At 32.5% G+C, this 24,466-nt stretch overlaps 1 protein-coding gene across 2 annotated transcripts in view; it reads right to left on the bottom strand.

Moving 5' to 3' along the window:
* LOC118183027 (uncharacterized) overlaps positions 1-5,038 on the bottom strand; it is a 138,361-nt gene extending 133,323 nt beyond the window's left edge. For both annotated transcript variants that reach the window (XM_085813057.1, XM_085813058.1), the window contains exon 1: positions 3,760-5,038. In XM_085813057.1, coding sequence (XP_085669183.1) covers positions 3,760-4,020 — 261 coding nt within the window. In that variant the 5' untranslated portion in view covers positions 4,021-5,038. The remainder of the gene's footprint in view (positions 1-3,759) is intronic.
* Positions 5,039-24,466: the final 19,428 nt, after the last annotated feature.

Here is a 24,466-nt window from a genome sequence, read left to right as displayed (position 1 = left end):
TTTAAAGGGGTAAACAACCAGCGACTTATTCTAACTTATTAACCGTCCCCTCAATGCAAATTGAAAGTGACAACAGAAATCGTAACTTTTGAAATTAAATATGTCTGTTAACTTTTGTCGGTGTCATTTTTTTTTTTTTTTTCGTTTATTTTATAACATTCTTAAAATAAGCATAAGGACCGGGAAAACGTATAAAAAATTAGATTTTGTCTTTTATACAAATATATTTTTCGTAAATTTAAATATACGAAAACATGAATCTTTGTGTCATTTAAAGCATTTTTGTAACTGGAAGTACATGTTTACGACCAACGACGGCGAAAATAAAGGTCGGGTAAGGACTTTTATGAACAAAAGCGTTAGAAATATTTTTGGAGCTTTTTAGTCAGGATGGTTCATGTGGACCAAGCAATTCCACATTAATGTTTCACCATTTATGATAACTGCTATTGTCATTTGACCTCAGATCATCCTATATACACATCCCATCTAGTTCCCAACGGTGACGATAGTGACCTCCTGTGTGTTGATAAAATTTGAAATAACCGTTAAGGAATCGGTAGCTGTATACGTGCCGGCAACCAGCTGGCACAAAGTCTCGTTGATCACAAAGGAAAAAAAAAAAGAAAATCTGAAAGGTTTTAGATTTTAAATTACGTCCAAAGGAGCGTTTTTTTAACGTTTTGTGTGGCACCTTTATTAAATATTATGTTTTTCACACTTAAACCATAAAATTCAGTTCAAGAGCAATAATATCGCAAAATAATTTTAAATTGAGCATATCTTAGAATTTCCGATAGATCGTCTCATCCGCTGGAGATAAAAATGTTTTATCTATACAACGTTGCCATTGCTGGCTTTGAAACCCTTGAGTTAGTCAATCAAAAATTCGTTAAAGTATTACAAAATATGAAATCGGTAATAAAACAAATTTCAAATTTGGGCTTCATGCCCATATTCGTAGTAGGATTACGTCATTCCAAATTCAATGGCTCTACGTACCGTTGTTTCATCACAATGCGAGAAATATACATACATTTATGCATATTCTTTACTATTTAATTTCTTCAAATATAATATAGGGCGATAATATTTGGTGGCAACAATTTGAAAAGTGAAACGGACATTCAGAGTGATTCGACGCAAAATCGCAAAATGAAAATAATAGTCCCTCTGGGACAAAGCCCCTTTGGACTTATAATAATAATAATAAAATTGACAATTAATTGCTCATCGATATAAATTTAATACTACAAATTTAAGTCATAAACAAAATACATCGGTACGCTAAGTTTTCGAGTTCAAAAGTCATCCGAGACAAACATCCCAAAATAAAAGTTGTTAAAGAACTATCATTCTCGATTTTCCCTTCTTCTTTCCTAGTTAATAAGCTTTTTTTTTTTTTTTTTTTTTTTTTTACTTTTATTCATATTCTTCGTCTAATTGTTTTGATTTATTTTTATCAACACATCTGTATTATGAGTACACTGTACGCTGCATATTACACAGAAAAACTTAAGGTCGATGAGTAAAACCATTTTAAAAGGATTCGATACAAGAAAAAAGGTTGGGAAACCTTGCTATATACTCTCGTTTTTCGTCGGAGCGCTGTTCCTTGATTTTTCTGCTTAGTAAACTACTGCTAACAACTTATTAGTAACAATAAATCAGTAACTTCACTCGATAAACTACAGATCGACTTATTAAGTACAGAAATCCTTTAAAATAATGTTTTGTCATAATGGTGCCGGCGACGATAGAAACCTTCTTAAGAGTATCCCAACATATTTCTTCAAATTAAAATATGAAAATCACAAGAGTGTTGGTATATATAAGTTAGGACCATCTTAACAGCTTTAAGATTACAGAACTGTGGCGTTCTTTATACTGCGAATAGGGCTTGACATGCGTAAAGGTGTCGGCACTTATATGTCGCCACCGACACATTTCTAAAATTAGAAGTGCCGGAGCCCTATAGAAGACTTAGGAAAAAAGCACAAGAATAAATAAATAAAATGACTAATAAAATCATTAATGATTAAATGATTAATTATTAAAATAATTAAAAAATACTGATTAAAGTAATTAAATAATTTAAATTGAAAAGCTAAATTAAAATTTAATAAGCGTATTTTAGTATAATTAGTTATAGCAGAAGGGCTATTAGTCTCAAAACCCTGTATCACTTTTCAAATTGTTGCCAACAAGTTTATATTTAAAGAAACTAAACAATGAAGGATCCACATGAATGTATATAGGTTTCTCGCATTGTGAAAAAACGACGATACCTAGAGTCATCAAATTTTGAGTAACATAGTCCTCCACTCGAATATGGGCACTTGGAAACCCAAATTTGGAATTCGTTAAAAATTTTAAGAAAAATTTAATTCGGAGACTTTTTTATTAATTAAAAAGGTCACTTCATTTTCAAATTTCTGATAAAAAATTATCTACTAAAATATACATATAATATTGTTTAGAGACATATATGATAGGAAGTCTGAAACCGACTTACTGAACCAAACAGAATATGATGACATAATTAATTACTTAGTAAATGAATTTTTCTGTCACTATACTAACAAAGTATCATTTTTTATTTGATTGCTGAATATCTCTGGGCATTTTCATATTTGTTTTTAAACATATTTACAAATTTTCAGTATTTTTTTAGTGTTTGCTATTTTGAATGCCTTATTACATAATGTCTCTTAAAATTATAAAAAACAACTTGTTTTTAAAATCTAAATAAACAAATTTGTACTGCATTTTATATCATCAGAAATTCTTGCGTAAAATTTTAACACTGAATGACGTCGTTTAAAGAAAACAGTCTATACAAACACGGTTGATGTTCGACGTATATTTAGCAGTATGTTGTTATTTTTTAAATGCAATAATTAGACTACTTTGCAATCATATTTTCTGTACTTTATAAAATAATTATTTCTGTTTACATTTCTGTTATATTTACGCTCGAATTGCTTTTTATGCATGAATATCATTACAAAATAAAACGTACATCCATTTCACGTTTTTTATAAGCATACAATTTTACTACCTGCATCTTAACCCCAGGCAGTTGAACCGCTCGTCGGGAATAAAACCGAAGTCTAACGGCGGTCTGAGGCATTTGGTTGCAGGCAAGTTAGGAATTTAATCAAATGAAGCATCAATAATATCAGTACCCACCCGCTGTCGAGCGGTTAAAATTGCTAAACACTGGTACTTTGATCCGCGTTTAAACTTCAGCAAATGAACTGACTATACAGAAGCTCACGCAGTTTCCGTCATTGCAACATGAATACAAGCAAATTTCCCTTATAAAATCCTCCACGAAAGGCATCCCTTCTCTTAGGCTTATAGCCCTCGAATGCCTTTAATCTAAATAATCCCAATCAAAAATATAGAATGTCATTCCTACTGGTTGCTTGGCTGGTTTTCGCGGTTAAATAAACAAACTAAAATCAATCATTAATTAAAAATGTTTGCAAGAAAATTTTACCGTTGAATTTAAGAAAAAGCCGTTTTAAGATCATATTTATTATGTATCGAGGCGCAGACTATCAGTTCGTTCATTCATTTAGTGACCAGAAGAAGAAATACGCTATTATGCAAGTATGACAGATTCTAATACCATATATTGTTAATACAAAATCATACACTATAATATTGCACAAAGGTAAAATTAAAATAAAGCAGTGTATGCATATTTCTAACTAGAATTATCAAAATTTGACAATATAAAACATTACTTACCAACTGAGTTTTGGCACCGTCTGCAGAAGATTCTTTGTAAGTTCGATGATGATCGCTCTTATTATTCTTCGCTTTTTTGGCTTTAGATTCCAAAAATCTCTGTTTTAGTAACAAGGTATCTTGTCTCTGAGCTTCATAAAGTCCATTCGCCGCTTGCTCATACCTTGGTAAGCAGGCACTTTGGTGTCTACGATAAAGTTCAAATCTACGCTTTAAACGATCTACAACAGTTTGCCTTTTCGGTGGCAGCACATCTCCCATACTAGCGGAAGTGCTCACGCTCACGGAAGAGTTTTGTGCGGATAAGACTGCTATAGGAGCCGTTTTTAAAAGTATGCAGTTGCGAAATATTTTTCCACAATTTGAAAATATAAATAAACTTCTTTTCGATGATTTAAAATTAAAGTTTTATTAATGAGCTTATTTTCGATTATTTAATATTATTATTGATATAATTCCACATTTATCAAGTTTCATAAATACATGCAAGACTAAATTTAAATTTTTCGCTCATCTAAATGAATTAAAATTAATAAATAATATTTTTCACAAAAGTAACAAGCAGAAACAAAATTTCACTACGCAAAAATTATTAAAATTATAAAATGTTAATTCTTCCAAAACACTTAATTGTATACAATTATATCATTTGCATTTTTACTGGCAAAGTCTTTTTAAATAACTCAATAAATTTATACAATTAATTTCAAGAAAATAAATTCGAATTAATTTTAGAATATGGAATCCTAAAACAGGAAAACAAATGCACGTGCTCCCGCGTTCACACAACCAATCCAGTGCCTCGAAGTCAATGTCCGGCGTGACACTGTCAACCAACAGACCGTGCGGTAAGCCATACTTACTCAATAGCTTTGGGATCAACACACCGAAAATAAGCACGATCCCGATCTCGATCTTTCGCACGGTTTTGCACCGTCAGTTACATCTTCGATCGGCTGGGGTGCCATCTCCACGTAAAGCGCCTCCGCCTCCAATTGTCCATGAGACGAACACATGCGCCTGCACTGACCACAAACACTCTTCTCAAAAATCACAGGACACTTCAACTAACTGCACCGAACAACACTATTTTGGCTTCCGAAATTAAGAATTTCAATCCTTTTCTCTCTTGTTAACTTTAGGAAAATTACATATTGTACTTTTCGTTACATTTCATACAGTACGTCCGTTGCAGCCAAAGTTTGGCAGCTGTAGCATTAAAAAAAAAAATCCTTTCAAAAGTTGTGTTTACTTGTTCGTGGCACGTCTGACGAGGGAGTGGAGAAACAGGGTTGCCGGAATCAAAAACTCGTCAGTCAAGGTTCTGTTACAGTCACGCAAAGAGCGCCAACTGAACGCCAATGGTTATTCACGGCGCCAATTGCAATATCCTGTCTAAAAACGAAGCAGTATGCAGTTTTTCAAGGTTCTCAAACAGGCAGTTTTTCTCAAACAGGGTTACTCGCCCTGAAAGAGTGGATGCCGCCCCTTAACACGAATGTTATATAATCACCTCCCCCACTCTAAATTAAATAATTGTTTAAAAGGATATTTTACTCTTTTTAAAACGATTTTATTTCAGTATAGTAATATTATGAATATAAAAGAAAAAAATTATATTTGCATACAGAATATTGAAATAACTGAAACCGATGCAAACACATATTTTGACAAATTAAAAATATAAAATTTTATGTTTTTGATAAAAAATAACAAGTTATAAGAATCAATAAAAATGATGAATATCTTTGTAGTACTTCATGTATTAAAAGAAAAAGCGAAGACATGAATATATATAACTAGGGTAATATCGGAAGCGAGGTAAACGGCTAATCCGAAAACAATTAAAAAACACAGGAAAAAAGAAAAATCCTTATTATAATTCATAGAAAGTTGTAATTAATAATTTACTAGCATTTTCAAGTGGTTTAATCTGAAGAATTAATTCATGTTGTTGCGTAAATTAAATTAATATTTAAAACAAAAAGAACGCGCTTCAAAACAAAAAGATAAATATTTTTATTTACAATGCTCTTGTATTTCGATAGGAGTCAGTGGGAAATAGAAGATTTAATGGCTGTTCATTTGACGAATTTTTACGATTAATTTTACTACTATTTTTTACGATTGATTTTACTACTATTTTTTTACGATTAATCTTACCTTTAAATTTTAACGAATGATTGTTTTAACAGTGTTTACATAGGATTACGCACAGCTAAATTAAGAAATGTTGTGGCAGAAAAACAGCTTCTAAAATTCTATAATAGTCGGCTTACCGGCAGCCGAGCGATATAAGCCGCTGAACCCTTATAGTTTGGTCAAGGTTTAGAGTCCTGGCGCTGCATAGACATTTTCGTGTATACGAGCCAGTTTTGCTTAAAAAGTCCTCCCCGGGCCATCCCCTCCTTTCCGCGTACTGCCTAATAAGAGGGTCACGTAATAAATTTTAAAAAATTCTATATCACTGCTGGTATTTCATGCACTTTTCTTCCGTTTTAATATTTTTTCTGTTGACAATTTTATATTTATTTTTTATCTGTGACAAAATGTTTCCATTTTTTCATAATAGACAAACTTTTTTTTTTAAATTGACCTTTTAATCCGCTTTCAGTTTATTAAGAATTAATTGTAGTATATACATAACATATTAAAACGTATTTTTCTGTATCTTTTTCGAAGCAAAGACGGGTATTAACTCTTCTGTATCTAATACTTAAGCAATATCATTCTGAAGCGAAAGCGTTTCTAGGTCACTGAATCTTTTGATTCATTATTACCTTCACATAATTTTTAATTAAATACAGCTTTGAAAATTTTTCTTTAGCCTAGCAATGGATTTGTCATCAATTTTGAAAGAATGTTAATAAATCCTGCTACATTTCGGTCAAGTTAACATATTTTCAACACATCATATGCACAAATTGCCACAAAAGTTTGTACTCTTTTTAATTCCTCCTATAATTAAATTGACATAAAAATCAGATTTATTAGTATGATAATAAGTCTATAAGGCTCAATAATAATTCATTAATGTTTGTAAACATAAATTTTTAAATAAACAAATTTTAGGTTAAAAAAAATTTAAATTCTGAATACGCCTTTTAAATGTTTTAAATCTACTTAACAAAGCAGTTAAAGTTATGCGTGCTAAATAATCCTAATTCAAATTAATATTCAGGTAAACTATTATAGTTCGTCTGAGTTTCCATGCTAAAACTGAGCTTTCTTTTTGTTTCAAATATGAAAATAATTCAGCATTTTCTGAAATGCTGAATTATATGCCATATGTAACTTTTTAGTTTTATCTATTTTTTTAAATTTCTTTTCTATTATTAATAATGTCAAAGTTTATCTATTATGACTGCTTATTTACGAGATTGGTAATGCTTAGATATAGTATAAAAATGTGTAAAAACTAATTTTATGACATGTGTTCAGCTACAGATTCAGCTTCAGATCTGTCAAATAGTAATCGAGTGAATAAGATATCTGAAAACTTATAGTAGAGCACCGGTCTCGCGCCGGCTCTGAAAGACAGCGTTTAAATAGCTTTATATTTGAAACACGACTAAGGTTCAAGTATTATGAAAAAATTAATATAGTTAATATTATGGCTATTTTAACAAAATAATACAATTTTCTTATTTCTGAATATTATCTTATTTTCTATGTGTTTTAAGTCTGAAATATATGAAAATGAAAATTATGTCAAAGATTTAAAATACTGTATGATAAAGAAAAGTAATAAAATCATCAGACTATTAAAGATATTTGATATAGTTAATAAAATGTAATATTTTTTCATATAGATACTTAATGTACGGAATTATAATAACGAAGCTTCTAACAAATTTTAGTTTTATTTGGGAACTTGTACAAATTATCAAAACGAAATATACGTTATTATGTGCTATCAGACTTAGGAGTTAAATGGCTAAAATAACTGAAAACGTAGGTTCCGTTTAGCAATTCGAAACAAGTTGCTTATGTTATGCTTTCTGTTATTTCTAATCTTTAGAAAAGTAGATAGCTTCCATGAGATAAATTTTATTTAACAGTTATCATATAACAGTTTTCATATTTCGCGAAAATTCATTTGTAAATCTAAACTCTCATTGCTACAGCTTTCTAATTTACCAACTACAGATATATTTTGCAGCCACACATGTAGTTCGTAAGCTAAGCTTGACCTAAAGGTTGGTTTTTTTTAATACCATTATCGTTTGCAAGCTGCCTAGCTTAAGAAATTTTTTTTCGATTCATAGAAATTCATAAATCAGGAAATCTTCTGGACATACATTTATTTCCTTATTTTACTTTTACGTGAATATGCTTTCAAGCATTGTGTAATAAATATCATAAATAAATTTCTTTCTCTTAATAACAAGTAATACATATAGTTATGTTAGTAATTTACATTACGCTGAACTATGTAAGAAAATCTCATTTTATAATTATTTGGAATAAAAACGGAAAATTTCCGAATAAATTTCCGAAAACTGAGTGGGAGAGGAAATATTTCGCAGATATTTCTGCGTAACAGATTTGTTATCTAAAATCATAATCTTAAGATGTGAAAATTTAACAATTCTCGTGCTCAGACATTACCTTAAGTCCAGACGTTACCTTCAGACATTGATGCAGAAGACTGGCATCTCTAAATTAGAGATGGGCTATTCCCTCGTGAACTGTTTCAAAAAACCAATTCACTTTACTGAGCGAGAGAACGCTGACTCATCAAAAAAGAGGGATAGCTGTTTTAGCGTTTACCCATCCACAGCTTTTATTGGAAACGCGGCAGGAAAGTTCGGTTCGCCTTTTAAGGGAGAAAAGAATGTCCATCCCATGTTGAAAGTGAGTTTAATTCTTATCACTTCCCAACAGAAAAAGGTTTTAGGGAATCTCGAAACTACACTTGAAGGAAATCAGTCCACGGAGTTAATAGTTCGATTCAGTAAATTCTTCTGATCCAACTCCCTATTTAATTTTTTCCACTCTCCGCTCCATCCTCGTTCATCTTTCTTGATTCCCTTCCTGTTCCTGATCTCATACATCAAAATTATCATTAGTAAGCGCTGAAGCATAAGAAAGAACCACTTAGTATTAGTCATCGAACGTTTCTGATCTGATGCTATAAAACAGCGGTGTTTCCACCTTTATCTGAATAGTAAGTACACGTATGATAACAAAAGACATTTTAAATCATAATAAAAATAATTGCCGTTATGTGTTTCAAGAGTGAAATAATTCCGAAAAATCCAAGCATCCTAGTAGCGATGATGGATTTCGTTTGTGCAGTGATCAAATTCATTAGAAAGAAGCAGGATAGTTTAATTTAGATGATAATTTAGTTTCAGATGCTGAGAATAGAAAATCGCTGTTTCTGGAGTAGAAACGTACCTAATAATTGTATAATAATGATTACCACACCTAAGACTTCAAAAAATATATTTGGGATGGGGTATAGTACTATTCTGAAATCAATTTAGACTTTACATGTGTAAACTTTTGTATAATATGCTTTTTTTTAATGACACAAGTTACATGTTTTATGAAAAAATTAGCTGTTCACGATGAAACCTAAGGAAATACAATGCGAATGCTGAAAGAAATAAAGGTGTTTAGTAATATTTTGGAAAAAGTGGCAGAAAGTTTTTTGTCTGAATTTCGGTTTACGAATGATAAAAAACATTACTCTAATTAAACAATAAGTAAATAAATAAATAAATCCAATGTATTTAAACAAATTAATTTTGATGAAGTTGTAATTAATACCTACTTGTATGAGTTCAATGGTTTTCAACACCATAGTTTTTGTTTAGCCCCGTTACTTGTTTAAAATATTATTTAAAACTTTTCATGTAAAATTCAGAAAGTGCGTATATAATCGCATAAAGAAACTTTGATTTTTATGTTGTGTTCTAAGTTCAGGGAAATTTAGATGCATTTTTGTAACTATGTCAGTACTGACATAGTATTGAAAGAAAAAATGCAGATTTTGCAGTTTTGTTTCAAAATAGTAGAGCATGGTTTTAACAGTTGTTAATGTTAGTATACTGCTTTTACGACAACATCAATATTAGTAATAAACCATTGGACCAGATGGCACTTAGTAATAACATAATAACAGTGTCGTCCAGTTGTGTAAGTAAAGGATTTTGCATTTTGCGATTTGTAATTCATGGTCTATTTAATTAATTAATCAGAAATGAAAATTAAATCCATGCTTTATGAAATTAAAACCTTACTTCATAATGGTTCCGAAATATTTATCATGTTTTCCCGGCTGGAGCTATCAAGTTGACAAGATGCCTATCACTTTTTATCAGATGACCGTTAGCAAGGTTTTTGCTTCGGCATACAGGCTATATAGAGGTGGCAGTACCGTTTTGAAAGCGATACACAAGAAAATAGTCATATGAAACGAAACACTTTTACTACCCTATTTTAAATGGCGAACAAATAATAAACACTCATATTCTGAGAATCACTTATGTAATCGCGAGAAACTTTTCATGGATGCAAATTAATATAAAGTCCCATAATTTTTTTAACGTATCTTTTATAGAATGATATAAGAGGAATAGTAAATACGAATTCTTCTTTAATGAATATTTGCTAAAGGAAGATTTAAGTAAAATTCAGACCTGAAAATAGTTGACTTTATTGAAATGTTTTACGTATTTCCAAAGAATCTGACTTGAGTGTATTAATATTAAAAAAGCATGGTAATCAAATATGGAAAAGATCCATGCTTAATCGACATGCAAAGTTAAGTTTATTTATACAAAATCTGTGTTTTTGTGTAAATAAACTTTCTGTACACGTATAAAAATTATATTTCTGAACTGAATAGCAATAAAATGAATTAATGGCTTATATTCATTAGATTATGCAAAGCACATTAGGGCTATCTGCCTAAGAGAAGCGATGTTTTCACGGAGAACTAAGGAAAACTGGCTCATGTTCTTGTTACACACGGGAAAAACTAAGATTAGCAGGTAGGCAATGTCATTCAAGGCCATTCAATTTAAGGTCAAACCTTTCTCTTTCCGATGCTCGAGACAGTGACGTATCTTATGTACCTACTCAGACATACGAGTCGCAGTCATCACGCTGTTCACCTTCGTCGAGAAGAGCAAGCCTTGTAGTATAGTAATCTTGGGTAAAACAAAGAGTGCCTATGCAGTCAGCGGGTTCGTCGAGAACTAAGACGAACTACCAGTATTTAGGAGTATTATTCCCTCGGCGTCTGGTGAGCATAAGAGACAATAATGAGAGTTAAATTTAAAATTCCGGACGAAATAATCATGCATATCTGGTTGTTGAACTATTCATACCGGCTTCCCTTTTCATCTAATATAAACATTTTCGGATCCATTTCAGTATCTAGACACTGATATGTGAAAGATTACATGCTTCAAATACCATTTCCGATTTTATGCGAAGAGATAGGCAGTGAACATGAAACGCTTTTGTTAAATTTCGAAAGTAAGGTGGTTATCCAGAGGCAAAGTTTTAAATCGTCTTTTTGAACGATCAGAACTTCAAATTTTCCTCTGTGATTCAAAATTTGAATTGTAAAATGTTTATTTAGTGAATTATGATTGGCGCGTTTAGCATACTTAGCTGATATTTTAAGTTAAATGAATTAAATTTAGGATTACAAGGACAAAGTGTTAATTTATTTACTATTTGAGATAAAATAAATGCAATGATAAAAAAGTAATAATCAGATATTTGGATAATAATATTTTAAGCTTTTTACCACTTTTAGAAAGTTGTCTAACCGAAAATGATTTGAAATAAGAGAAGAATTAGCATCCGACATTAACAATCATTGTTTTTCATTGATAAATAATTTCAACATGTATTTTTCCAAGGATTAGGAAAAAGAAAATTGGATTAGAAATCCATTTTGTTCAAATGTACCTGAAATTTTATGTCATGAAGAAAAGGAAGATTTGATAGAAATTTCCTGTGATTGGACTCTAACTGAAGATTTCAAAAATAACACACTTGCTAACTTTTAGCTGAAAAAAAAAAAAAAAAAAAAAAAAAAAAAAAAAATTAAAGGCATTTTAAATAAAGCTATTCAATTTAATTTTTATTGTCTTTTTGCACAACCTATTTGTGTGAACAAGAATTTTCTTCCATGCTAGATTTGAAAAAATGAATAAAGAAACTTTAAAAGTGTTCAATAGAAATTATCAACTTGATAAAGAGGACGGGAAACTAGTATAGTCATTTTCTTTATAATTTTATAAGGAAAAAAAATTAAAGAAATTTCATTTTTTATTAAATCATCGATTTTTAAATAGTATATACAGAGAAAAATTTGTTTAAAATTACGCATTGAGATTACTGAGATAAGTGTTAACTATTCCTGCAACTGCATAAAAATCACATTTGTAATATTATGACTGATTACTGAGCTACTCATTTTTGTTCAACTTAATAATCAGTGGAATATTAGGAGAGCGCAACATATCCCCTCAAAAAAAGAAAAAACAACCGCCCGAATAGAGACTCGAACCCTGGACCGCTGGGTTAAAATAAAAAAAACCTAACGCTCTACCGACTGAGCTATCCGGGCCTCTTATTAAAAGACATAATATTATTATATAAAGTAAATTCACTTTTCTAAAATCATACACTAGCTGCTTTCCTTTGGTGATCTTCACTGGTTGTCTTGGGTGGCCGGCAAGTTTACTTTGAAAAAATTAAAGTGCTCAAAGCAGGCGTGACGCCTGAATAATGGTGCATGGAATAATGGAATAGGACCTCGGTTTTATTATGTTGGTTTTTGGAGTACGAGGTAAGGATTATGAGGGACAGACGAAGGCATTCGTATTGCGACGCTTCAGGTGAAATTTTTGGACCGTCGCAAGACGACCTACTTCGAAAGCACTTGCCAAGAAAGTTTCCATTAATCAAGAATGAAAGAGGTTCGAAGGCAATCTGCTTGTTAGGCGTTCAAACCGATTCTCTCTCAAACCGACCGCTGATCACCGCGTTCGGTACCCTATGGTCATTGTGACTGTCCCTTGGACAGTTGGATGGGCCGGACTTCGCCCACATGATGGTACCGTGTTCGGCTGTCACCTCAGTGATTTTCTTGGTTCGGCTGATTGCTGGGGGACGGTATAAATAAAGGCTCTCTTACTGTGCATTGCTATATTAATTGTGATTTCTTGTGAGTTTGCTTCAGATCTAGAGTGCCCTGGAGAAGGACGTTGCTGACTTCTTGAGAAGAAAGAAGAGAGAGGAAAAGGAAAGAATTGAAAATTAAGAAGTGGTGTCCTTCCATCCACATGACTTGATGTGATACCGCCCTTTGATCGAACATGCTTTCTTTGTAATTGTATGTATTAATTGTATTTATGTGTGCGTCGTTTTTACTGTGTTATTGTCTACTGTCATACTGTCAGGGAACACAAACACTTTATCTTTCAGGTCGTCCTTTGTCTTATTGTTAGGGTGTCGCATTTGGGGGGGGAGGGCGGTCGTCATGGGTTCTTTTACAGATTTTATAGGTCTTAAGATTAATTTTAGGTATGCGTTAAAATATTTATATTAAAAGATCTAAGTTTATTTAGAGTTTAAATTCTGGTATTTTGAAACTCCCGTTCGGGAACAGGTAAATGGTATTTTGATTTGGTGCGATACTCCCTGCTTGGGAGTACTTTAATCTCCCTGCTTGGGAGTAGATAAAACAGGTATCTTAAAATAGTGTTAGGTCTGTAATTCTAGTGTTAAGCTTTGTAACTCTCCATTTTTGGAGTTGGTAATAGGGACATAATCGGTAAATAGGGAATTAAATCATCTCTGGCGTGTGTTCCTGTGGTTTCCCCCTGTATTCTTACTACGTAGATAAATCGCCTTTTTGGCGTGATGTCCCTTTTTTTTCCTTTGTTTTTTTAATTTCAATTTTTATTATGTCTTGTGATATGAGTACTGTTCAAATTGAAGAACATTGTGTTACGGATGTGGTTTCTGACTCCGGCGTTCAGGGTTCCGACTCGGATGAGTCGAAAATCTCACATTCCGAGCAGGCGTTGAATAGCAATGTTGGTCTTTCTGTCATGTCTCATGTGAAGCAGACTCTTGATATAATTAAGAATATGCGTTCCAAGAAAGTGGGATGACGTTATATCGATGGATTGGTGCATAATTTGGAACTTATCAATGACTTGGCGACGAATCAGAGTCTTAGGACAGTGGAGTCTTCGAACGTGAGTACACACTCTGTCCATCCAATTTTGGATGAGGGGAGATCGAGTCATGAAAGTGATAACTTCGAAAAAATTAATCTCTTACACGATGATATTTTGGTTATTAAAGAGAGGGTTGTAACCAACACTATCTACTCCGATCCTAGTGATGAAGATTTCGATCTTGAAAGAGGAAGAAATGAAATAATTGTTAATCCTGTAAAACAGCAGACTGATGTTTTTGAAGTACTTACAAATCTGTTTCCATTGAGAAAGTTAAACGTGGTCCCAAGGCGTACAGTTCCACGCCGGAATGACGGAATCATGTTTAAATTGAGAAATGCGTATGAAACTACCGAACTTGTTGACTCGATTCGCAGTGAACCATCTCTTAAAAAAGTTATTCGCGCCCAGAAGACTTGATTTATAAGACTTAAAGTTATTATTTATGAATTCCATCTCTGTTGAACAAGCTGGAAAAGGTCTTAGGCGTTATTGTGTCTGTGATAGAGGTGATTGTATGAAGCCTCTTTTTTGAAATGAATAATAAGAGAAATAATGATGTCAGCAAAATGCCAACTCCAGTCAGTTGAACATGCTTGTGTTGCGGGGTGGCGTTCCTACGCTCTGCAGTTATGCGTCCGCCCGGTGCCATGCATGAATTGTTAAATGTTTAGGCATACGGCCAAGAACTGTCCCAATCAGACATGTTGTGGAAATTGTGCGGGTGGCCATCCTATTAGAGATTGCAATTCTAAGAAGTTGTGTGAACTGTACGACGATGAATAATGTTTCTGGTAGAAATACAGGTTGTTGTCATCCGACCGGTTCCTCGGACTGCCCTGAGTTTAAGGAACAAATGCGTTTTCTTCAGACACATTTAGACTTTAATTTGTAATTGTGTTTTTTGTATGTTGAAATTGTTGTGATTTTGTTTTTGAGTATTTTTGTATTGTATGTATTTAGTTTGATTTTTAACCCTTGTAAATTATAGTGTTTTAGAAATTTTTTCTTTTAATTTTTTTTTTGTTTGTTTGTTTGTTTGTTTCTGGCGATCGATCCTTCGTTTTTATGTTGTATTATTTTCACGATTATTTTTCTTGTATATCTGTGATTTTTTACGTTAATTTTGAATGTAAACCTTAACCATTGTGTTCCCGCCGTTTGCCAGTTTTCCCCGATTTAGTCAGTTTTGAATTTAAATAACGATTTTATTACTGAGCTGAAACCGTATTTGATTAATGGTTCTCCAGGACATGTTCGGGGGGAATGGTTGTCGGTATCTGAAAAACACGGAAGATCTGCAATCTATCTTTTAAAAAGGGATATTGATTATATTCCGGTGCATATAAGTAACACACTACTGTTGCTATTAGAGATTTTGGCGATGAACGTCCTCTTGGTATTGTGTCGGTCTACTTCTCGCCGCCTAGGATCTTCAGGATCATTCGTATAAACTAGAAAATGTGGTTTTTTAATTTGATGATTTGATTTTTGGGGCGATTTTAATTCGAGACATTTTATTTGGGGGGCTGATTATATTGATGATAGGGAAATTTCAACTTTTGATTTTATTTCTAGCAAAAATCTGATTTTATTTAATACAGAAGATTCACCGCCAACTTTTGTCTCTTCGGTCAGTAGTGATTGAGTGACCTTTTTCTCGAATTTACCTTAGTTGGCAACTGGGAAGTCGACTCTTGGAGAAGAATCTCATTCTGACCATCGATATGTTTTGATTAGGAATTGTCACTTAGATTTAAATACGAATAACAGGAAACTTATTACAAATAACCCTTTACGCTTAAGAAAATTTTGTTTGAAAGTTGCTTCAAAAATAGAATCGTTTCATTCGTCTTTAAAGTGTGTTCATAGGCCGGATGTTTTGAACGTTTTTGTTACGAACTTTGAAAATTTCTTAATTAATGAGATGAATGATCGCCTGGTGGCTAAGAATCTTCAAACTAATTAAAAGCTACCTCAGTAAGCGACAAGTAATCCCCACAAGAGACAGCGCGCATACCACACAGAGTTACAGCAAAGGGGCACGTTAGGGTTCAAACATATGTCTTATCCTAGTGAACATCATCGCTAACGCTGCTCTGAATATAGACTTCGAGGATAATGTTCAGAGTCAAGCCTACGAGGACTATTTCATCCTGATTATCAGCGGATGCAACAGAACGACTACACAGCAAAAACTCACAAAGCCCTAAATAACAGCCTGGAGCAAGAAATGTAAATTACAGTTTAACGTAGAAAAGACCAAAGTGATAATCTTCTAAAATGGCAGCAAATTAATGAACAACCCACCAAGAATTAAATGGTACAAGATCTCACTTCGATGACAGGACACCTTTAAATATCTCTGCTTCTATTAGGTAAATAACTCACATAGGTACCACATCTAGCTGAAATTAAAAACAAAACAAGCAAAATGATAAATCATATTAACGGAATCGCTGATCACAATTGCAACTTAAAACGATGCCTAATGAAAGAATTATATCTCCAAGAATTGGAATGTATGGTACTATATGGTTGCCCAGTTTGGATGTCGAATACAGTAAGAGGCAGTCAAAAGTTTCCTCAAATCCAGAGGATCAACCTCTTGAAAATTATCTAAGCTTTCTCCACCACCTCAACAGCCGTTCAGATACTAGCCGGGGTAATTCGACCTTGCAGAAAGAAACATGTCCAGACTCACCCACTATCATGAGGAAGTCAAAATCACCGGAGATCTTATCATCCCTAGGAATACCTTCGAACCACAACACTCAACATCCTCGCAAAATCCTCCTACAGCTCATGATTTCTCTTGGCAAGAGAGTCTCCTCACTCAGCAAGCAATGATTAGAACTCTTCTCGCACGGTTCGAAGATCAATAAGAAAGTAAGAGTAGCCTAAGTTGTCTTCCAAGACAACACAGACAAATGTAATTTACAAATTTAAATTTTTTAAAAAAACTTTATCTGATTTTTTGTTATTTTTTTTTATATATTTAACATTTACTTTTTTTACTTAGAAAGTAAATTTTTATATTTTTATTTTCCCTAAATGTAATTTTTTATTTTAAACCCCTTTTAAAACGTTTCTTGTCACATAAATTATTTCATAATTTTTATTTTATGCTAAATATTTACCAGTGCTACACTTAATGTTTTCCAAAATTCAACTCAGGCTTACATATATTTCTTTTCCTACTTTTGTGCAAAATATAAGTTGGAATTTGCATGACTATCAACATAAGATCAATTTCTTCTAACGCCTTCTTTGATAATATTTTCTGCAACTTAAAATAGTCTTAAAAGCAATACAATATTCATTTTATACGATCTTGTTTGGAATATTATATTTCTTATTTTTTATGCTACTACTACTACTACTAAATCGCAGATATACAAAACTTTCTCTTCTAATAAGTGATACAGGTTCTGCTAATTTTTTGAAAAACCGTGCAAAACATCACAGCTCCTCTTTTACACATCTTACTTTCAAGACTTCGCTAAACAATGTCTACGCAAATCTTCATCGCAAATCAAACTAATTAAAAGCTACCTCAGTAACCGACAAGTATACGCTTTGTTTCTATTCAAAGGATTCACCAAACTCTATCTGCGAAAACATCACAACGTTTATTTTACACGTGTTACGTTTATTTCAACGGATTCACCAAATTATGTTTAGTAAATATAATTTTTACATACTTTCTATTTACACATCTTTGTTTATATTTAACTTTATCTTGCTTTTAAAACACATTCATGTTATATTTCTAATTCTCTCTTCCCAAAAGTGCATGAAGACTTGCGCATGTTTCTCTATTATATGATCTACTGACTTCAATGATCTACTGAATCAAAGCTTATAATTCACGAATGTTAAATTTTCAAAGTATACAGTCTACTTAAACCAATGCATGTGCACAGTTAGTTTAATGCATGTGCACAGTTGGTTTAAACAGTTTACTTGAAATGCATACGAAAAGATTGCATTTCTTATTTGTTTTTGCTACAGACACTTATGAGAATGTACTCAGAACACTCCATTTTATTCAGCAGATGAATCTGTAGAGTCATTAGGATTTTTTTATGCTGGAAACGTGAAAAATGTGCAGTGCCCTCTCCGAGACTCAAAGCCTGGACCACACGTCGAGTATGCTTCCAATTACACCGCGAAGGCAAGCCGAAAGGAGGGAGAAAACACATTATATACTGGCTTAACTGGGAATTAGGGGACCCATTCACCAAATTCTGGTAGTGATGAATTTTGAGAAGCATTTGAAAAGCCCCTTAATTTTCTTTTTTTCTGAAATACGTTTGGAAGAAAAAGGCTTTAACTATAGTCACTTGCGCTTTTAACACATCTTGCAATTCTCCTTGTCATAAAATAACTCAGGTATCCGAAAATTTTTATCATCTTCTTAACTTTAAAACTAAGGTTAGAGATAAGGAAATAAGGAAAGGGTGAATGCAGTTACGTTGTTTTGCTGCTTTTAAGTTAAATACATTTTAGTTTTAGTTTTAAATAACTTTAGTTAACATGACATTCATCATACTATGAATTCATATTAATCTCCTATTATTACTCCAAAAAACTTTTATATTGTTAAGCATTCAGAAGTTAATGACGCTTCAGCGGCCAAGAAGTAAAATTCCTGAACAGTGATAGTCTGGATCTGGATTCGATTCCAAGCAAAACAAGCTAGTTGTATGGGCGTTTTCGGGCTTTTTCCGACGCGTAACGAGTCAGTTTCCCTTCATATTCCTTCATAAAATACATAGGCGTAAGAATTTGGATTATCATGTGAAAAATATGATTTCCTCTGACATTTCCGCAAAATATTATGGATATATGGAAACTTTTTTTAAAGTAAATGTATGATATAAACGAAAACTGCTTAAACAAAATGTAAAATTAAAACATCGTTAAGCTACTGTTTATGACTTAAAATTTCTCGAACATTTTGACTTAATATGAAAGTCTTAGAAAAACATGCCTAAGTTATCAAATAGCTATTCGGCTATTTAAAAAGGAAAGCTGCTCATCTGTCCTGAAGTGATTTTGTAAAAATCTAGGTAGTAATGAATTTTTTATATCGGAAAAATCTCCGGAAACATTGAAGAACTTGTTCGACAAAATAAATCTTCAGATTTAAAATAATAGTACCAGCTAATGAGAAAAATGTTTATAGTCCGAATTAATAGAAATGAAATAAAAAATTCCAATTTTGCTTACAATGCTTACATTTCTGTCTTAAAATATCTGTTATTATAGTTCTCATTAAATTAGGGATACCAAACTTTTGATATCAGCTTAAAATTCACTATGAAATCAATTCTTTAAACGAAATTCTCTAAGTATTTGCGAAAATCATTCTACCTAAAGCCGAAGCATAATTTCAATAGCAAATCTGTAAGTAATTAAGGCATCTTCTCACCATGAAGGTAGGAAGTTTGCCTCCATGCTGCTTCAATACCTTTCATACCTCCATGCTTCTCACGGGCTGTTATGGGATAACGATAAGCAGATCTAGCCCCTCAATTAAATGTCATGTATTCGATTCTGGACAGAATTTGTTTCAATTTTTGTGATTCCTTGCTTCAGATTTGCTTTTTGTACACATAAATTTACCATCATTATCCATGATGACATGAAACGACGGTCTGCTGATACATAAATTTACCAATACATAGAATATAATTCTTTCGAATTCATTCATTTTTCACAAACTAAGAAAAAAAAGTAATATGATGCTGATTTTTCAAAGCATTCTAAACAGAATCATGCTTGTACACTTTAGTCTAAGGCAAACCTGAAAAATGTGTCCTATAAATATTTTGGTTTATCATTTTGTTCATTAATCATTAACTTATTAGTCCAAAGGGGCTTTTTCCCTGAAGGACTATTGTTTCCGTTTTGTGATTTTGCTTGAATCACTAGTATAAATGTCCGTTTCATTTTTCAAACTGTTGCCACCAAATGCTAGAGTCCTGCATTATATTTGAAGAAATTAAATAATGAAAAATCTGCATAAATGTATGTATATTTCTCGCATTGTGATAAAACAACGGTACATAGAGCCATCGAATTTTGAATGACGTAATCCTCCTACGAATATGGGCATGTGGAAGACCAAATTTGAAATTTGGAATTTGTTTTATTATCGATTTCATATTTTGTAAAACTTGACGAATTTTTGATTAACAAACTCAAGGATTTCATAGCGAGCAATGGCAACACTGTACGGGGGGGGGAACCTTTTTATCTCCAGCGCGCGGAACTGTGTATCGGAAATTCTGAAGATATGCTTATTTTAAAATTATTTTACGACATTGCTATTGAACTGAATTTTATGGTTTAAGTGCAAAGAACAGGATATTTAATAAATAAAGGTAACACACAAAACGTTAAGAAAACGCCCCTTTGGACGTAATTTAAAATCTGAAACCCTTCAGATTTTTTTTTTTAATGTATTAAGTAGATTATTATAGTTTAATTTTGCTTCTTCTGTCTTTTATTACTTTAGATAAGAATCTTACTTGGCCAGCACTTGACTGAGTTAAACGCTGAAATGCTAGTAACTCAACTTTTAAAAATAAATAATCTAAACTAAGCTTTTGACTAATTAACTAATTATTTATAAGTTTAATAAAAATTTTAAATGATTAACATTTTCTTGAACTATATGTGTTTTTGTCACGTATACGCAATTATGAAATGTGAATATGAATAAAATATAAATTGAATACGAATATAATATGAAATGAAATGTGAATGTTTTTTCTTTTCATTATATGAAAGATTTTTTTTAACTGAAATACTATGCTCTTTTTCATTTGTGTTACCGTTTATAATATTGCAAAGTAAAAGGGTGCGGGAATTGATTTTCGCCTAAGGCAGGGATCGGCAACCTATTGAAACGGAAGAACCAAAAGTTACAATTTGCAAAATTTCCCAGTTTTTAAAGAGCTACTAAAAAGTTTCGTTTCAGTATTATAGTTTTGCTTGTACATATTTGATTTTTGACTTAAAATAAGCGGCTTTAAATACGGAATAATATATATGTATATATATAAACACAAATATCGATAGTTACATCAATGGGAGCATTGGCTTTGTATGCCTTTTGAATGATTGATTAAATCTGGCTTATAAAACTTGTTGCTTTAAGTTTCAAGCACAACTCTAGATTTTTATTTGTTAGTTGACTTCAAATGTTACTTTTTATTATATTCATGCAAGAGAACTTTTACTCGTACGAATATGTCGACCCGAAGATCGTCAGTACTCCATATGCCAACTCACCTTACTGTACCATTCTGGAAGACTATTCCATGCACCGAATATGAGAGCTCAACTCGCAGAATTTCTTTTAGAGCTGTCCTCTTGTGCTGCTGTTCGATGTTTATTCATTTCTGGACCTCCAACTCTTCCAACTTGTTCTTGAGTTCTATAAACTTGCCACTCCACAAGTCTTTGGCTTTCAAATAAAGCAGTTGCATTTGAAGGAATCCAGCATAAATTCCAAATGTCTCATTGTTGATATCATTTGTATTTGCTTTGAGAGGATTTACTATGAACGCAAGAGTACTTTTGTTTGTTTTGAATTGCTCGAATCTCTCAACGAATCCCTCCTTCATGTTTTTAAAGCTATTGTTGAAGTAATTCGTGTCAATAGTCGCATTGGTCACATTGGTATATAATTCAGATTTTTAAAATGAATTAATTTACAGCTCTTTATGTCTTCAACAAAAATAAGTAATTTGTTTTCGAAACAAACTACTTCTTCAAGCAAGGCGTCGGTTGGGTTGTCCTTTTCTTGCAGTTTTAGATTTAGTTCATTTAGTTTCATTGTGGTATCTACCATGCAGTAGAAGTTTTACAGCCGTTTGTCTTTATCCAATTCGGAATGCTCGATGCGTTTTTCCATTGAGGAATGTTTTTATTCCACTCAAGCAGAAAGTAAAACGTTACAATGCATTACCTCCGGAATGCCATCACATTTTATTGTGCAGAAGTAGGTCAGAAAACTGCTTAACCATCAAGGAAATCTTTGAACTGGTGATGATAGAGTGCTTTTGCAAAATTATGTTAATAATCTTAAATATCAAGTTCATGACCTCAACAATTTCAGCCGGAAATGTTTGGGCACAAAGCGCTTCTTGGTGAATTACACAGTGAAACGTTAAAGTTTCATAGTTACTTTTTTCTGAAGAATTGATGTTACATCTCTATGTATTCCTGCCATACTTCTGGCTCTATCAGTTGCTATAGAAACGATTTTATTTATATCGATTCCACTGCCTTCCAGGCACTTTTGCACCAGCACTTGCTATATCTTCTCCACGAGAATTTGCCCTGAGAGTGATAGCAATCCTACAGTTCTTCGTTTGGACCTTGGGAGGACATATACCCTACGAAAAGGGTAACTTGTGTCGTGTCTTTTATGTCACAAGACTCATCTATAGCAAGTGATAAGGCAGAAGCCAGCTGAATGTCTTCCACTTGCGTATGTGTTACATTTGAAAACATCTTAACAGTTCTATCTTGTGGCAAATCTTTGATTTTTTTTCATGATTTCTGCTTTGATTTTAATATCACGAAACAGTTATTCAGATGCACGTATAAAACAATCTTTGACGTATTTGACGTGAACGGTTTTACTCTTTTTCAATTGCTAATGATACTGCAGAGCTTGGCAGATTTATATTATTGGAAGATTGTGCCCAGTTACTTAGCATGGAACTTGACTTTTTTTTTTTTTTTTTAGCTCTTCAAGAGCTTTTTTCGTGCGTCCCCGTTGGGATATTTACCAGCAAACTGGGTATATTTTGTATGAAATGTCTCCCCAAATTCGACTACTTATTGTGTGCGTGTTTTTGGTAGCAAATGAGACAACTCGGAAGGCCATCTGTGTTGCATATGAATACAAACGACTCCGCCCCAATCTTAACTGAGTTCTCGGTTTTATTCTTCAGTTCTCTTTTTTTACCAGCTGCCATGCTGACGGCAGAGCTGAAAAAATGAACAATAGTTCATATTAACAGTACAGTAACAATGGTTCAAATTTATCTCATTACGGTCATGTTAAGCGTAATTAACGATTATGAAAATAGAAGCTATTGAGAAATTAGGTACTTAAAAATATTTTTTCTTATTTTTTAAGGGTTTGATAATAAATTATTAGTTTTTCCGTATGGAACTGGAGAGCCGCAACTTTACATCAAAAGAGCCACATGCGGCTCGCGAGCCGCAGGTTGCCGACCCCTGGTCTAAGGAGTTAGATACGTCTTCGTGTACCTCTTGTTTGAAGGAATAAAACTCCAAATACCTTTAAGGGAAATCCATTTTAATAGTTTTATTTATATTGATAACGTTTGCTTTGATTGATATGCATTCTTTAGAAATAATTTTATATTAATAAATGAGATAATACGTCGTGAAAATAGAATCAATAAATATTTGGCAGTCATAAGTTAAATTAGCTTATCAGCAAGAAACTTACAAATAAATTAAATTATTTATTATTAAACTATTAAAATATTCTATTTGACCTACATTTTTGCTTTTGAGGGAAAAAAAATTGAGAGAAGAATCTTCTGTGAGAAATTTTTCGTATTTGAGGGAAAAAAGTAATAAATAGTTATAATATTTGCTTTTTTTTTTTTTTTTTTTTTTTTTTTTTAATCTTAAGCGACAGTCTTTAAATCTTATGTGAATTTTAATACTGGAACATTAGTATACAATGCACAGTAAGCCTTATCGAACTAGGAAGACTAATGTTAAAAAATAACATTGCAAAACCAAAAAATCATTTTCAAAGTGCTATTTGTGCCTTATGGTAACCTCTCCATTGTGACGTTTATCGGGTGCAAAGGATAGTTTTATTCCTATCTTTTTCCGAGCTTTCAGTTCTGAAATTTCAACATCCTCTTCTCTCCCTCTCCGTTGTCTTTTTTTAAGCGATTTAAGACAGCAATTAATTGTGCAGTCCCCTCTTTTTTTTTTTTTTTTTTTTGTTAAATCTTTTCTATCGTTTCTTTAATTGAATCATCAATTATCTACTAAGCGATACTCAACCTGTGGTACGCGTACCCAGCTTGAGAAGTCACAGGGGCATGGTCAGGGATACTCAAAAAAATCCTCTGTAATGGCGGAAAATAACAGTGCTATAAAGGCTAATAAAAATAAAATACTAAAAAATTGAGATTGATTAGGAAAAAATCAGTTTTGACTTATTTCGATCTGAATGTTCCTATCTGAAATGTCTTTAAAAAGAATGTCCCGCCGCTTAAAAGGAATGATTGCAGCTAGTCCCGCCGATACTTGAGTTATATTACTCGATTCCGTATGCATATCTAGTTACTGCCTTCCTTAATATAGCATAGCATATCGTATATGAAAGCTGTATTTTCAGCATTTAGTGAATAATTAAATCACTTATGTAGCTCTCTTTGTTTAAATTGTGATATGCAAACCAGTTCTTG

The sequence above is a fragment of the Stegodyphus dumicola genome, chromosome 3 (genome assembly GCF_044657685.1).
Source record: "Stegodyphus dumicola isolate Sdum_Otavi_A_Nest chromosome 3, ASM4465768v1".
NCBI lineage: Eukaryota > Metazoa > Arthropoda > Arachnida > Araneae > Eresidae > Stegodyphus > Stegodyphus dumicola.
Note: the sequence above shows the minus strand (reverse complement) of the source record. Positions and strands in the feature narration are given on the sequence as shown.